The sequence below is a fragment of the Amblyraja radiata genome, chromosome 25 (assembly GCF_010909765.2).
Source record: "Amblyraja radiata isolate CabotCenter1 chromosome 25, sAmbRad1.1.pri, whole genome shotgun sequence".
Taxonomy (NCBI): Eukaryota; Metazoa; Chordata; class Chondrichthyes; order Rajiformes; family Rajidae; genus Amblyraja; species Amblyraja radiata.
This window is the reverse complement of record NC_045980.1, coordinates 23,629,941-23,647,734: the sequence shown is the minus strand read 5'-3', so window position 1 is coordinate 23,647,734 and position 17,794 is coordinate 23,629,941. Positions and strand designations below refer to the sequence as shown.

Below are 17,794 nucleotides of genomic sequence, written 5' to 3'. Positions count from 1 at the left end.
GACGTCTGTATCATTCAGTCAGTGAGCTGTAGATGTGGACTCCAGGACGTTAATCGTGAGTTAATTAAGATGGCGCGAAATATTACCCATTACCGTACTACAGCTTTTTCACCGAGTGGAGTATGTTGCTCCGCACGCTCTATGATCTTTGGTCATGAGGGTTGGAATGAGTTGGGTCTAGGCAGATGCTGGAGGATGGGATCAGGTCAGGCTCTGGTTCTGGTTGATTACTGCGCAAACACCTCATCAGTGGTTATCTCGCGCAGGTCGAAGTGAGTAGAGTAGTGATTACATTTTGAAGTGAGCCTTTTTGACCAAGTTGGAGAGATCTAGTTGCTCAATCCCCTTTTTAAATGACTTGACATCGGGAGCAGCACGTGTGTTGGGTGGTAACCTTTTCTATTCCCTTATCATCCTTGGGTAAAGGGAATATTGGTAGTAAAGTTTATTGAAATGTAGCGAGTTGATGTAGGGACCGTTATTTTGTCTTGTTTCATGGCAGTTGGTGCTCTGGGATGACGGGGGATTTGATGGTGTGATTTTGCGAATCTCCTTGTAAATTGCAATAAGCCTTAGCCTGATTCTGCAGAGCTCTAGGGTATCCCATCCGAGAGAAGTCAACATATTATTCACTCTTGATTTGCGCTTGTAGTCATGACATACAGAGCGGGCTGCTCGGCATTGTACTTTCTACAGGGTGATCTTGTTGTTGTTGAAAGGATCCCATACGGCTCCACAATACTCCAATTTGGGCCTGACCAAGGACTTGTAGGCATTCTCTTTGATGGATGTACTACATGCGTGAACATTTCTTTTGAGAAGGCCGAGAGTTCTATTTGCTTTGTTAGATACTTGATTAATATGCGTCGCCAACTTAAATCTTTGCTTAATTCAACTCCTAGATATGGGTGACGGTCGACAGCAAGCATTGTATGGCTACCCATGTTGTATTCTGATAAAAGTGGTCAGTGACCCGGGGGTCCGGGGGAGGTGAGGGACAGTGACCCGGGGGGGTCGGGCATCGGAGCGGAGCCTTAGCCCAGGATTCATCCCTGCGGCTCCGGAGGCGGCACTGACGCCCCCACTCACCCGTTCCGCTCCTGGCTCCGGGTCGGGGTTAAAACTCCATGCGGTGTGGACAGAGTGGCCGCCAGACACAGAGCCGCCGGAGGTGAGGGTGGGAGGTGTGAGTGGTGCCTCGGGGGGGGGGGGGGGGCACGGTGCTGGGACCACCTATCACACCATTTGCACGGGAATGTGAAAGCGGGTAAGGCAGCATATATAGAGCGGTAGGCAAAAATGCTGGAGAAATGCTTGAGTCTGAAGGAGGTTCAAACTCAGACACCCACCTCAACCCGCTGAGTTTCTCCAGCATTTTTGTCTACATTGCCATTTTAAATAGTGTACGATGGGCTTAAGCTTGTTCTTTACGGAGAACCCGCCGACAAAAAACTATTCTCATTGATGAATGTGGAGGAGTGTGACTTTATTTATTTATTTATATATTTATTTAAGAAAATTGAGCGTGAGAACCTCTGTCATCAGCGTGAGAGCGTGAAAATTTCGTCAAATGCGTGAGAGTTGGCAGCCCTGCAATGGCATGGTGCAACTACAGCGTTGGTTCACTATTTGCATGGCGTGTGCATGAGGCAACTGCAGCCTGGGTTCACTTTTTACCAAAGATACTAGAGGAGCTCTGCTCTATAATCTTTGCTTTATATATGGTGTGGACCAAAGATCCTATAGCGGATCTTTGGTGTGGACAGGGTGCAACTACATCCCCGGCCACAACCGATAGGGGGTGGGTCCCGCTTCCCCTCCCCTCTGCTGTGGGTAGTCCCACAACTTTAGGACGTGTACCCCGGCGATGCCATAAAGCTGCTCCGCACTTTCACTTTCGTTTCTCATTGTGCTGATCGAAGAGAACGCCCGTTCCCGGCAGCAGCGGGGGGAGGCAGGACCAAAGATCCTATAGCGCTATAGGCTCTTTGGCTCAGACCACACCCCGCCGCTGTCACCGTCCGGCTCTTTCCTCGCCCCAGTCTCTCCGGGCCAGGTCGGAGGCTCAGACCCGAGCCCGGCGCAGAGAAGCAGAGTCAAGGACTTGGAGGTGAGATTAAATGGCGAGCCGTTTAACGGGATCAGGAAACTTGCAAAGTGAGCGAGGTTTCAGTGGCAGCGAATGCAGCGCATCCCCGCACACGCTGCCAGACCCGTTGAGTGTTCCCAGCAGCTTCTGTTTGCTCACATTTCCAGCTCTGGAAACAGCAGCTGCACGCAGGTGGGTGGTATATTTGGGAAGGAGACGATTGGGAAATACCGGTGAGTTAGAAACATTGAAAATAGGTGCAGGAATAGACCGTTCGGCCATTCAATATAATCATGGCTGATCGACCAAAATCCGGCTTTCCCCCCCATATCCCTTGATTCCCATAGCCTTAAGAGCTAAATTAAATTCTCTTGAAAATATCCAGCCCCTTCTGTAGCAGAGAATTCCACTGATTCACAACTGGGTGATAAAGTTTTTCCTTATCTCAGTCCTAAATGTAGGTATGTTGCAAAGCCTACCTGAAGCGTCGTTGAAAATCTGCCGTTGTGGGTGTGCGCGATTTTGGCGCCGTTTAGAGGGGGCGGGTTTAAAACGCGATTTTCTCTAAGCTGTTCCAATCGAAAATGTTCAGCCTAGTTAATTATTAACGAAAAATCGCTGGAATACCCCGTCGCAAAAGCTATTATTAGGTTTAAAGGCCTTGAATAATAGTTATAGTAGTTTAAAAATCAATCTCTAAACCCGCGACAGCCAGCAACCGCAGGGTCTCATAAAGCAGACAGCTGAAGTTAGGTTGTATATTTTTACATTAAAAAGGGCTTCTAAAGATCCCTTTATACTAAGTTTAATATTGCGAGTAGCTCAATTTGGGTCCATTATATCGCGCAGTATTTTTCTCGGCATTTGGGGCACAAATCTACCGCAATGTGAACGTTCTAAACCAGCGCGTTCCACAGGGACCCACTGGAAAGCTGATTTAAATGGGCATTTATTTACAGCAATTAAACACTAAATTCCTTCCATTTGGCCTATAAATTAATGTAAATGAGATTTAAAAATCATGTTTTATTGTGAATTATTTGTGAATATTATTTGGACATTTAGGCTATTTAAAAATGTTAATCATTTATTAAGAAATGGATAGATGTTTAGATCTAGTAATTGAAGTCTGAAATTAGCTACAATTAGGTAACTAACTAATTATATGCTTTAATTTCAGGTCATCCAAGTAAGATTATTTTATATTTGTTTCAGAATGCTTCAATCTATGATAACTGAAAATTTCATTCAGTTCTCTTAATTTTTAAGAAAGTTATGGGCTTTTGGCTGTTCACGATCACAGCTTTTTTGTTATGTCCATAGAAAATCAATAGGGAACAAGATGCTCATTTCCCAGTATGAAAATGGCCATAACTTTTTAAATACTTGAGATATGAAAGTGAATTAGGTGTCAAATTAAACTTATTTTTATGCTTTATCTGATGGGATAAATTACAGACTTGATTTTTAAAATCTCAAAATTTTGTAACATTGCTACTAAATGGCCTACCCTTTATTTTTAACCTGGTTCTGGACTTCCCCAAAATCAGGAACATTTTTCCTGCATCTACCCTGTCCAATCCTCTAAGAATTTAATATGTTTCTCTCAGATCCCCTCTCGTTCCTCTAAATTCTAGTAAATACAAGCCCAGTTTTCTTTCAGCAGAAGTCAGTCCCGCCATCCCAGAAATTAACCTGGTGAACCAGCTCTCCCATATCCATTCTACTTGTCACAGCCTCAAAAAATTCCAAAAGATTAGTCAAGCATGATTTCCCATTCATAAATCCATGGTGACTTTGACCGATCCCGTCACTGCTTTCCCAGCAGCTTCTGTTTGCTCACTGCTCTAACATCTTTAATAATCAACTCCAGTTTGGCAAACGGATGGCCAGGAATTGCCGGGGGGTAGTTTGGGATTGGGAGGACCAGGAATAGGTGGTAGTTTGAGATAGGGATGACAGGGAAGTTGCAGAGAGGGGCAGGGCTGGAGAGAACAGGCAATGAATGTGAAGTGTGCAGACTAAAGATGTCAAGGAAATCATTAATAAAAGAGCAACAATATGAAGTAGAGATAAAACAAAACAAAGATCCACATTTGTGGTATAAAGGAGATCGGCCTCGACTTGTTCCGCCCCAAGGAAAGATACAAAGTGCTGGAGTAACTCTACAGGCCAGGAAACATCCTTGGAGAGGTGGTATTTTGGGTCAGGACCCTTCTTCTTCTGACTGATCGATGGGTGGGAGGGAGAAATATTCAACACTGAATTTTCCAATTTTAAAGTAACTACCCTACTGATACCACTTATTGGTATACCGACCTATTAAACCAACTACTATCCATGTTCAGGTGTGCAAGAAAGAACTGCAGATCGGGTTTAAACCAAAGATAGACACAAAATGCTGGAGTGACACACCGCATGTCTGGAGAAAAGGAATTGGTGACGTTTCAGACTCTTTGAAGAAAGGTCTCGGCTTGGAACATCATCCTTTTCTCCAGAGATGCAGCCTGTCCTGCTGAGTTACTTTAGCATTTTGTGTCTATCTACCTATCCATGTTCTCCAGAAATGCTGTCTGCCTGTGTTGAGTTACTCCATCATGCGTGGAAGGCACAAACAGGAAATTATGAAAGGAATGATCTCTTCATTGTGCTGAAGGGGGAAGGAGAGGTCTGGTGGTGGAATCCCACTGAAGATGATGGAAGCTTTTGTAGAATTATCTGTTGAATGTGAAGGCTAACTGTCAAATAAAGTCATCTTTATTGCCATATGCACAAGTGCAGTATAGTCAAGAGTCAAGTCAAGAGTGTTTAATTGTCATAGGTACCGAAATGGAACTATGAAAGGTTTGTAAACACAGTACTCAAGAAATAACATAATAAACAAAAACATCCTGGTGCGAGAATAAGTTGTAAAAAGATTGGATGTCCATTCTAGAAATGAACATTATGAAGAATGCAGAATTCTGAAGAATGAAGTGTGGCTGTCTGACCTGCTGAGTTTCTTTGTGTCCTTTTGTGTAAACCAATATCTGTGGTTCCTTGTTTCTACGACAGGGAAGAATAAATTCTGTGGGGCAAGAGCAGGCTGAAATAACAAATACATTAGGATCTTGGGCAGGAGGTTGAAGGGGATTGTGTGGTGTGGGACCCTTAAGGCTGGAGAACCCAACAGGAAGATTTCCGGAGGAAATGATGCCAGTAAAGTCCAGGAGAGAATGGCTCGAGGGAGGCAAGAGGCAATGTCTGATTCATTTGTTGCCTTTGAGTAAATGGGGTGAGCTGCTTTTTTGAACAACTGTGGTCTTTCTGAAGGTGCTCCCACAGTGGAGATGAAGACCAGTGATTTATTTCTATATGGTATGTAAAGGGAACATGTTGGTGGTGTAGGTCCAAGGTGCCTGCTGCTCTTATGCTAGGTGAAAAAGATCACAGATTTGTGATGTGCTGTTGGAGTAAAAATGGCTAAGCAGGAGAACTAGATGCCAGTCGGGCAATTCTCATAGTTGGTGGAAAAACCTTCGAGGCCAGGGGGCGAGTACGCATGAGGGGATTGGGGCAAGTGTACTCTGCTGTGTCTGAATCGGGTTCCTTGGTGGCTGCTGGGTTCTCTGTCTGGCTTCACCTTCAATGCTTTTCCTTTTAAGCTTTAGATTCTATTGCTGAGGGTCTAGAGCCATCCAGGGGCTAAAGGGGAAAGTGCAGCTGACACTGGAGTCCAGATGGTGCCCCATACTGTTGTCATATGAATCCAGATCATTCAGCTGATTGATTGAAAGATAACAGCATTGAAAGAGGCCCTTTGGCCCATCGAGTCTATGCCAACTATTGATCACCCACTCACACTAGCTCCATCGAAGATAGACACAAGATGCTGAATTAACTCAACAGGACAGGGTCTCGACCTGAAACGTCACCCATTCCTTCTCTCCAGAGATGCTGCCTTTCCTGCTGAGTTACTCCAGCATTTTGTGTCCATCTTCAGGTTAAACCAGCATCTGCAGTTCCTTCTTACACAAGTTCTTGAACACTTCTTAACACTGACCTCAACTATGAACAATGGACTGTCTTTGGTTGCACTTTGGATTTCAGGCATTTTTGCACATACTAGGGCTATTAATTAAATATATAAATATTATTTATTTGCTATGCATATTGTGTTCACAGACCTGTTACACTGCTGTAAGTAACAATGTTCTTGTCCTGCGGTCGATACATATGGCAATTAACCACTTTTATTCTGCCCTTTGAGGTAAAAACGTATTACTCCGCGCTGGACAAAACTCTTCCTCATCTCCATTTTACCCCAGTGATGTTTTATCTGTCCCTTGTTCTAGATTTTGTAATGAGAGGAAACAGTCTTCTAGCATCCACCCTTTTAGAATCTTAGATGTGTCAATAAGATTACTTACCATTATTCTAAACTCCAATGTGTATAGACCTAACCTGGCCAGCCTCTTAACATATGTCAACCCCATTAACCCGAGAATCACACTCAACCTTCTCTGCACCGTCTCCAATGCAAATAGACCAACATAAGTAAGGAGACAAATGCTATATGCAGTACCTCCTGTGTGGTGTCACCAATACATTGTACAGTTGCAGCAAGCCACACCCTGAAATTATACTCTTTGCCGTGAAGGCAACAGTTCTCGTCAGGTTCTTAATTACCCATTGACGTTCTGTGTTTCTAATGCAGGGACACCAAGATATTTCTGTCTAGTTGCTCAGGTTTGAAGGAACATTCTACTCTTTGCTTTTTTTCTTCTGCATTAGACATCCTTACAATCCCCACATTACATTCCATTTGCCAAAGTTTTGCCCACTCATGCAACCTATCTCCATACCTCCTTGCAGACTACGTATTCTCCTCAAACCTTGCTTTCCCAGTTAGGTTTGTCTTTTTGTACATTTCCAGTTTAATGTTATCTTTCTTATAGCATGGTGACCAAAACTGAACACAACATTCCAAGTGGAGCCTCACCAACGTCTTGTACAACTGCTACAGGGTGTCCCAATTTATATACTCATAAAGGGCAAAAGCCTTCTTCACCACTCTCCACCTGTGACACTACTTTCAGGGGACCAGGTACTCGTACACCTCAGTCTCCACAAAACTTCACAGGGCCCTACTATTTATTGTGAAAGTCCTGGTGTGGATTGACATCCCAAAATTAACACCTTGCACTTATCTGAATTAAATTTCATTTAGTCATGCCATGGCCCATTTACCTAACTGACCAAGACCCTGTTGTAATTCTTGATAACTATTCTCTATGATACCATCCAATTTAGAGTAAGCTGCAAAATTACCATACCTTCTAGAGTCACACAGCACGGAAACAGGCCCTTCAGCCCAATTTGTCCATGCTAACCAAGATGCCTTATCCAAGCTAATTTATACATTCACATCCTAGTCGACCAGGGGCGTCGTATAATGGCAGCCCCTGCATATAGTATGTCTGTTTTTTCGTCTTTTAAAATTTTTTCGTCTGTTTAAAAGTATGTTTTTGGAGGTTTTTTAGTCTTTTTATGTATGGGATGTGGGGAGGGTAAGGGGGAAACCGTTTCTCAGTCACTTCCTGGTCGAGAATGCAACTATTCTCTGAGTCGCGTCTTCGCCCCCACCCCTCTCCTCGCGGCCTACCATCTGGATTGGCGCGGCCTTTCCTGCCGGAGACTGACCAGAGCTTCAGCAGCGGTGCAGCACTGATTTACCATCGCGGAGTGGGCGATGCTTTACCGGGGATCGCCGTGTTGAAGCTCCCGAGTGTTGGGCTGCTGCTTTGACATCGTGGAGCTGTGGTTGCGGAGTTTCTAGCCGCGGGCGGAGCAGACTTCAACATTGCAAACTCCTGGGATCCCTTTGCCGAGGGCCGCCAGTGTAGAATAACTGCCCAGCTCGGCCTGTAGACTTCGGGAGCCGCGGTCTCCAGTAAGAAGTGGCCGATTCGGAAACTCCAAGCCGCTGAGAATGTTCTTCCGTTCCGACGTCGGAGTTCCGATCATCCTGGCGAGAGGGCCTGAACATCGGGCCGCCGTAGCGGCAACTGCGGAGGGCTCAAAAGGCCCCGACCACAGGTGAACAAAGAGGAAGATGACTGAACTTCATTGCCTTCCCTCACAGTGGGAAACGTTGATTCCACTGTGTGGGAATGTTCATGTTAAATTCTATCGTGTGTTGTGTTCTTTTTATTCGTATGGCTGTATGGTAACTCAAATATCACTGTACCATTAAATAGTGCATGTGACAATAAATGTAAACTTGAACTTGACTTGAACTTGAAACTTGAATTTGAAATCTTTGATATAGACCACAAGCAACAATGAATGGGTCCAGGCCTCCAACCCTCTGCTTAAGTCAATTACATAAATTGCCTTTGATCGAGTTGACCCTGTGACTCCTCAGTCTGTACAGCTCACCAATCAGAAAATGACCCATTTATTCCATCTCATTATATTATATTAATAGAATCAGTTTTAACTCCATATTTCCAAAATCTGCAGGTTTATTTTTGTTTTTTAATTGATGTCATTCACTTCTCTTCAGAGATATCTCCCTTGAAATTTTGCTCCCTTCTCTTTGACTGGAATTCCCATTCTCTTTTGCCTTTGTCTTCTTTCTCTGAACAAAAATGATAACTCTGTTTCCGTCACAGATGCTGAGCGTTTCTCACTTTCATTGTTGATTTCTAGCATCTGCTTTTTCTTGCACTTCACTTTGAATATAACTTTATTGTGATGGGCATTTCCTTGTTGCAGGTCATGGAGGCCAAGCTGGTAACAAGGCTCGAGGAATATTTTCAGTGCGGGCTCTGCAACAAGCCGGCAACAAGTCCAAAGCTCCTCGAGTGCCTTCATACCTTTTGTGCAGGTTGTCTGGAGCGCGAATCCAATGGGAGCGATGTCACCTGTCCCATCTGCGAAATGGTGACCAAGAAAGGTCTCTCTTCCCTGCCAGACAATATATTTGTGTCAAACTTGCAGAACAGTGTGAGAAAGCAGCAGCAAATCCTGGAAAGTGCAGAACAGCGCTGTGCCTCCTGTGAGGAGAATACGTCTGCAGAGTTTGTGTGCCTGGAGTGTGACAAGGTGCTGTGTAACAAGTGCTTCCACACTCATCAGGTGTTGATGCCAGATCACAAGAAGCACGTGGAGACCTTGGGCACTTTGCGAAAGTTGAATTCAGATGAGTTCTTGAAGATTCTAAGAAGATCAAAGGATCTCCTCTGCAGCTCACATGAAAATCAGACAATTAGGTAAAGGTTGTGTTTCCAATGTAGAGGGAGGGTGTGGTATGTGGTGATGTGGGTGGTGCACAGTGAGTGTGTTTGAAAGCTGAGGCTGCTTTTTAAAAGAGGGTGAAATCTTATGACACACAGATGAGATAGAAATGCAAAAGATACAACAGTGGCTAGGTTACCGTTATAACATTCAGAGCCCAGGGCCTTTCTGCTGGTGTCCTGAAGTCCAATCCTACCACAGCAATTGAATTAAAATTCACGCCATTAAATAAATATACCTTTAAAAACAATTTTTTCCAATTATAGTCCCATCAATCTACTGTGTAGGAAGTCTGAAGAAGGGTCTCGACACGAAACATTGCACATTCCTTCTCTCCAGTGATGCTGCCTGTCCCGCTGAGTTACTCCAGCATCTCCCATCAATCTACTACTCTGTAACTAAAAATCCACCCGTGATGAATAGGTTTGAAAACACACATCTTAATATGTGACTTGCGCTCCCAACTATGTTATTTTACAATCTCTCTGAAACGGCTGGGCATGATTAGGGATCTGATCAATTATAAGGTCTTGCATGTACAAGGAATGTTTGGGGTTTTATTTGAGGAAACCAAGTGTCAACGGGCTCGACAGGCAGCATAAGATAGTGATATGGGTTTTATGCCTTTGCTTGACGTTAATTGTGACTAGTCTTTATGTGCAGTCTGTACTGTAGAACCTGCTCGATGTGGCTCTGTGTCCTGTGCGTTCTTCTGGAACACAAAGACCACGATTGCACCCCTGTGCGAAAACAGATCAACCTTTTGAAGAGCGAGCTGCAGGAAACGCTGGCAGCAATAGTCACAAAGCAAGAAGAGTTTGTTGAATCACAGAGCCAACTGGAACTGCTCGTGGATGACGTGAACAGGGACAAGTACAAGCTGACAGATCTGATCGAAGCCCGGGTTCAGGCTGCCCTGCAGAAGGTGAAGGAGGAGGAGCGCAGGCTGATCAATGAGCTGCAGGAGCTTCACTCCTCCAAAACCCACAAGCTGCAGGTGAGTCTGAACAGCATGAAGAACGTGTTGAAGAGAATGGGGGTGAGCAAAAACGTGGTGTCCCAGTTGTTGCGCTATGCCACAGAACAGGAAATCCTGAAGCTGCATGGAACAATCAAGTCAGCTCTCGCAGAACTACGGAAAGAAAAGCCAATGGATGTGCATGTGGACAACACCATTATCGACTTTCAGGAATGCTGCAAGTTTCCAGAGAAAATGCTGGGCAATTTGATGATCACGAGATGTGAGTAATAGTCAGGTACTCCTGTTTCCTCTAATAAAAATGACAATTGCCTTTGACTCACAACGTGCAGTGGCCATGGACGTTTGTTGAGAGCCCCCTACCTCCATTCTCCCCGCGCAAGTTATTTGCCGTTCCACGATTGATCTGGAGGTTCACTCCCTGCACTGTCGTTTACTGTGCTTCTGTAATTCAGAGAGACGTCACTCATGGTGAATGTCAGTGAATTCCAGAGCTGTCGTTCACTGTGCCTCCGATTCAGAATGCTGTGAATCCCAAAGCGGTTGCTCGCTACGACTCCCAGAGCTATCATTCATGGTGTCTCTCTAATTCAGAGAGTTATCGCTTACTGTGAATCCCAGGGCTGGCACTCAGAGCTGGCACTTGCTGTCAACCCCAGTGATTTCTGAATCAAGCACACTGTCAATCCCAGACAAAAATGCTGGAGAAACTCAGCGGGGGAGGCAGCATCTATGGAGAGAAGGAATAGGCGACGTTTCGACAACAGATTCTGCCTCACTTGCTGAGTTTCTCCGTTTGATTTTTCCAGCATCTGCAGTTCTTTCTTAAACACTGTCAATCCTTGTGATTTCCAGAGCCAACGTTCACTGTGTCTCTGTGATTCAGCGAGCTGTCCTTCACTGTGACTCCCAGAGCTGGCATTCCCTGTCCCAGTTATTTCCCAGAGCTCACCTTTGGTGCTTAAATGATTGATTTCATTAAACATGTTTGCCAAAGAGGCAAATTCTTTCCTTCGTGTGTTCATTATATAGATCTTTTACTCATGAAAATTATTGTTTTTTCAGTGAAACACGAGTCCACTTTGGATGGAAAGTCATCGTTGCCTGGATGCAGAATTGCTGTGAAGGTGAAGGTGAATGTGCAGAGTTAATCATGTAGAAGGTGTAAAGTGGCTTTAATACTGAGGTCAGTGCTCTGTTTGAATTAAGCAGGCAAATAAGATAAAATTAGATGGTCATGTGCTTTCTACCTCTGTCAGAAACAACTGCGTTTGGCCAGGGTCAGTGCAGACATGTCCTGAGCAGCTGAAAATCAGACTTAATTTGCTCTGAGACACTATTCTTGGCCATTCCGTAGTTTGTTGTTAGCCCACTGTTACCTCCTGTTACTCTTGCTTGCACATTGTCAGGTCAGTCTCTGACTATGCCATGACGTTTTCAGGCGGCACCCTTCCCCAGACTCCAGTCTGAAGAAGCGTCCCTTTTTTGTGTAAACCCAAGGTGCATCAGAGCATAAACCAGTCATGGATGCAGAGTCATAAAGGAAGGCTAAAGGAGAAGCAAGTCTTGGCAAGTGAGTTCCAGATGTTAGCCTAGAAGCAGATGAAGACATAACCAATAATCTAAATTCACTAGCATCTTGTACAACTGGAGCATAACATCCTAATTTCTATACTCTGTACCCTGACTGATGAAGGCCAAAGTACCGAAAGCCTTCACCACCCAATCTATCTATGATATCACTTTTAAAGAACTATGTACCTGCACCACTAGATTCCGCTGCTCTACAACACTCCCCAGGGAACTGCCATTTCCTGTGATGGTTTTGCCCTGGGTTGACTTCCCAAAATGCAGCATCTCACACTTTTCTGCATAAACTCCATTAACCATTCCTATGTCCACTTGGCCATCAGATCAAGATCCTACTCTAATTTTTGATAACCATCTTTGTTATCTACAATACCACCCACTTTAGTATCAACTGCAAACGTACTAAGCATGCCTCTACATTCTCATCCAAATCATTGATATAAAGCACAAACAGCAACGGGCCCGGTATCAATCCCTGAAGCACACCACTGGTCACAAGCCTCCCTTCCTAAAAATAACCATCCACCATCACTCTGTTTCCATCTCTCACGTACAAACCATGCTAACTATCCCTAATCAACCCCTGTCTATACAAATGCATATATATATCTAAGACTATATCTTATCCGTCAGAATACTCTCCAGTAATTTGCCTGCCACAGGTGTTAGACTCACTGGCCTATAGTTCCCAGGTTTTGATTTGCAGCCCGTCATAATTAGAGGCACAATATTACCACGTTCCAATCTTCTGGCACCTCAGTTGTGTCTAATGATGATTCATATATCTCAGCCAGGGCGCCTACAATTTCTTCTCCAGCTTCCCACAGTCCTCTGATATATCTGTTTGAGCCCGGGAGATTTATCTTCCTTCATATGACTTGGGACATTTAGCACTTCCTCAATCGTAATAGTTCCCCAGCATTCATTTCTTCCTCCAACGTACAAAATAAAGAGAAACACTCATTGAGGGCCTTGTTCATTTCTTGCGGCTCCACACAGATGACCGCTTTGTCTTCTGAGGGGCCCTATTCTCACTCTAATTCCCCTTCTCATTCCTACACTGACCTTTCTGTCCTAGGCCTCCTCCATTGCCAGAGTGAGGCTAATCGCAAATTGGAGGAACAGCATCTCATATTTCGCTTGGGCAGCTTACAGCCCATGGTATAAATAATGATTTCTGTAACTTCATGTAACCCCTGCACTCCCTCTCTCTCTCCATCCCTACCCTCTTTGTAAGCCGCACCAGGTTCTCGTTTTCACCTCGCAAACAGCTAACAATGGCCTAATTCCTTTGATATCGTTACTTTTTTGCATATCTTTCATTCGTTTGTTCTATATCTCTCTACATCACTGTCTAAATCTCTCTTTTCCTTTCTCTGGCCAGTCTAAAGAAGTGTCTCACCCAAAACGTCACCCATCCCTTCTCATCAGAGATGCTGCCTATCCCTCTGTTACTCCAGAATTTTGTATCTATCTTCCTCACTCTCTGCTGCGTTGTTGCCTATTCTGTACGGTGAACTTTCTTTCACCATCTTCCATACCAACTTACAGCCTCTCACCTGCCTTAGTCCCAACCCTCTCCATGTTCTCTAGAGATGCTGCCCGACCTGATCAGTTACTCCAGCACTGTGTCCTTATTTGTAAACCAGCATCTGCAGTTCCTTGTGTTTCTATTGGACTGAGTTTGTGTCAGAGAGTCATAGAGTGATACAATGTGGAAACAAGCCAATCGGCCCAACTCGCCCACACCTATCTATCCTTAACATCAGATACTGGTTAAACAGTTGCTCTCCTCTGCAGGAAGTTGGCCAATATTTGAAGTGTAACTCCAACAAAAGGAAATGTTATACAGCTGAGGAAGCAGAAGCCTCCAAAAAACTGTGTGTGAAAGAAGAGCCAAGTAGCTTCACTGAGGACGATTCCACCGCTGGCCCAAGCAGCCACCAGCAGAGCCGCACGCCCTCCATAGAGTGTGTCACTGTTATCACCGACTCTGATGGACAGGAACAGGTGTCCATGTTTATGAACACTGAAGGTAAACTTACATCTTTTACATTTTCACCTACATTTGTGTTGTAAGTAAATTCATGTTTACATATGCAGTTGTGAACTGCATGTTCCAAGCATTGTGAACTTGATGATTTAGCTTGGAGCAGTACTCACCGCTGATGTATAAGTGGAAGCTTATTTCCGCAAGCAAATTCCAAAAGGGCAAGCGAATATCAGTAAGTTATTACTTCCTTACAATAGAGATTATTAAGTTGATGCAATCCAATCAGTCCCATTTTCCCATCTATTGCTTTGCTACCTATTCTCTCACGTATTCATCAACTCCTCACTGATTTTTCTACCACCCATCAACACAGAAGGGCAATTCACAGATTCTACCAACTTATCAACACAGGTATCTTTGAGGAAACAGAAGCATTTGGGAAAAGCTACATGGTCACAGAGAGAGCTCCATTGAGGTAACACCAGAGGTCAAAATTGGACCTGGGAATCTGGAGATGTGAGGAAGCAGTACACCTGCACCTCAGCTTTAGTTGGCGTGCTAGTTTGTGGATAGATGTTGGTTAAGGGCATGAAAGAAACTGTTGAGATTGGAGTTCTCATCCGAATCCTCTGACAGTGACTGGAGTTGAACTGAAGCATCAGCCCACACTTTTGTCTGAGTAAGTGGTGCCTCTGATACTGGATCAACAGCCGAAATGGGCCCCGCTGTTACTATTTCATGTACAGTAGGGAATGCATCCCAAACAACATCCATTCTCAGCCAAACCAGCAACCACCCTTTATCTAACATTAAGCTCATTCTGTGAACCGTGCATGTTGCTATGTTTGTGTAATAAACAATCAACTATGATGGCTATGTTTGTGTAATAAACAAATCTGATTGTGATCTTTTCTCTGAACCTTTACAGTACAGGTGATACAAATAGATTCTGAAGACTTGAAATGAGATTTGGCTGAAGGCGAAGGTTTGACATGATCATATTGGAGCAGCACCACTGACGGGCAAACTGTGGTGGTTCGCGTTTGTTGATGTTGTGATCTACAATGCACTGTCTGACAACAGTTAAATGAATATTCAAAAGAGAACGTACATAATTTCTGAAGGGGAATGTTTGCAGTAATGGAACTGATTTGACAATTTTTTAGACAGCTGATACATTTAAAGGGCGTTTTTATATAGTTTCATGGATTCCTCCTTTAGTCACTATGATTGAAGACAGCAGTTCAGCGGATAATTGAAACGCATTCACGAGCGCTCCACGAGACATTCAATGCCGTCCAAAGATAAATCTTCTAAACACAGTCTCTTAATTAATAGTTTCTTTATTGTAGAAGTAAAAACAGTAAGATATTCATCCAAACTTCTTGTTTAAATACATTTTGATCTTACTGGTAGTCAGACTTGTGCTTGGTCGAAAGCTGTGACCTCTCCCCCATGTTTCTTCAAACTAAATTAAAACTACGAGGGCATCTGCGCGAGAATCCCAGCCGCAAACACGCTTCAGACTACATATAAATCCCACCCACATAATTACAGTCAGATAAAATTTAAAGGTAACTGGTTATAGTTATAACATACTGAGTTAAGCTAAATGGGTACTACAGGCATCAGATCTACCGTTTGTGCAGCTTGGCAGTAGAATTATGTAGAAATACAACAAGATAGGTACATTAGCACAATGGATAGTAATAATATTCATATCCCTGGAACATTGATCTGGCATTGTCAATTACACCCCCCCCCCCCCCCCCCCCCCCACCCCCCTGTGGTTGGGAATTGAAATTCAAGTAATGAAACAAATCTAGGATTTAAAAAAATGCTATTACAATTAACGGTTCTATCAATTTACAGTGTTACTATTCAAAATCCATTCCACAAAACCTTCACCTGGTCTGGTTTGCATAAGAGTATTAGTTTCAACTCCTAACTGCCCTCTAAAATGCCTGGGCTAGTATCATGTTCAGGGGCAAATGCTTACAACGCTTACAATGTACACGTGATTACATGCTTTTCTATGCTTCTCCCAGGCCAGGTAAAGCACAAATTTGCTGTAAGCTAATGTTTTCACAGTGCATTCCAAGGTCAGATGCCTTGTGTTTCGACCAGTTATGTTTCACTGCAGTGCCTCAGCAAGTATTTTGTTGCCGATTGCTTTGCTTGGATGCAAATGTGCATTATTTGGATACAGGTGCCAACAATGATTCTAACTTACAATTCTCGCCTTACCCGAGACATACGTGTCTGGTATGAAGAGTATGTGGTGTCCCGATTTCAGTCGAAGCCACTTGGTGCTGGTTGTAGTTTTGTTGGTAGCACATCTGCAAGAAGGAAAGCTCATTTAATCTGTCACTCCAGCCTACAGATCAAATCTCTTAGAACACATTAGTTCAAATATTTTATTATTTGATATTTCCAACATCCATCAAGATTGTTTTCAGATTTACTCTTCACACATAGTCTTAGCAAGTAACATGGCTTACATTGAACATTGTTTCAATTTTTTGCATTAATTTTTAGCTGTTAACCAATCATCTGATTATTCATTATAACAAGTAAATAAATTACATTTAGCATAAATAAACTAAATTACACTCTATATTCCATTAGATACATTTTATTCTTTGGAGTGCAGGAGGCCGAGGGGTGATCTTATAGAGGTGTACAAAATCTGAGGGTAGTATAAGTTCTTTTACCCAGGGAAATCAGGAACTAGGGGTCATAGGTGTAAGGTGAGAGGGGAAAGATTTAATAGGAACCCGAGGGGCAACCTTTTCACACAGAGTGGTGGGTACATGGAACATCCTGCTGGAGGAAGCAGTCGCGGTAGGGGCGATAACAACATTGAAAAGACATTTGGAGATATGCGGAGAGGGAAAGTTTAAAGGAATGTGAGCCAGGCTCAGTTTAGATGGGGCATCTTGGTTTGTATGACCTAATTTGGCTGAAGGGCGATTCTGTGCTGTATGATTCTAATAAAGGTCATATTAGAATCTTTAATAAAGTCATATAGTGCAATAAAACGGCCCATTGACCTACCATGTACATTTAACCCTGTTGACCACCATCCAACGTAGGTTAATAAGCATGCAAAGACAGCTGGTGGGGCTGAAAGCCAGTTAAGGCAAATTCAATAGTTAGAAGAATGAATGATAATCTCTGAGTAACGAGAAGGAATTACAGTGTATATGTCAAGGCATTCTGTTCTCAGCCTGAAGATCCTATGGGTGGGAAGTGATTTCTTGGAAGAGATCCAAGAAATTGATGTGTGAACAGTGACAGGAAGAAGAGAGTAACAACACGTAAAACAGAGTGAAGCTTCCATAGATCGATTTAAAAAAAAAAGATTAACAAAGGTTCATGTGGGTCCTCTACAGACTGGATAGTTATTTTGGTAAATGAAGTGGCAGAAAAAGTAAACAAACATTCAATGCACGTCTTCATAGAAGTTACACATCTTCTGGAAATAGTGGAGAACAGTTTCGGCTAGAGAATAAAACAGAAATCAATTAACATTAATTCATAAGTGGTATTGCACAATGGGACTGAATACTGGTAAATTCTGAGGACTTGTTTAATTTGCTCCAAAAGAGGTGGCTTTGGATGGGTACTCTGGTTGCCATCTTCCAAAATTCCACGGATTCTAGAACAGTTACTAGAGATTGGAAGGTTTCTAATGTAAATCAAGTCAAGGGTTTTAATTGTCATATGCACATTTTAGTAAATCTCTTGGGGCTTTTCTAAATTCTTAAACTTCTTTTGTTAAGTGTGGTATCCAGAACCGAGGACAATACTCCAGCTGGGACTAAACATTTGTTTCTTTTTAAATAAAATTTCATCACAA

At 43.3% G+C, this 17,794-nt stretch overlaps 1 protein-coding gene across 1 annotated transcript; it reads left to right on the top strand.

The window, feature by feature from the left end:
• The first annotated feature begins 1,832 nt into the window (after positions 1-1,832).
• LOC116987429 (protein PML-like) lies at positions 1,833-17,794 on the top strand. Its single transcript, XM_033043467.1, has 6 exons — positions 1,833-2,110; positions 8,849-9,345; positions 10,034-10,611; positions 11,415-11,482; positions 13,740-13,974; positions 14,861-17,794. Exons 2-6 carry the CDS (start codon positions 8,852-8,854, stop codon positions 14,896-14,898), a joined length of 1,413 nt encoding a protein of 470 aa, XP_032899358.1. The 5' UTR covers positions 1,833-2,110; positions 8,849-8,851; the 3' UTR covers positions 14,899-17,794.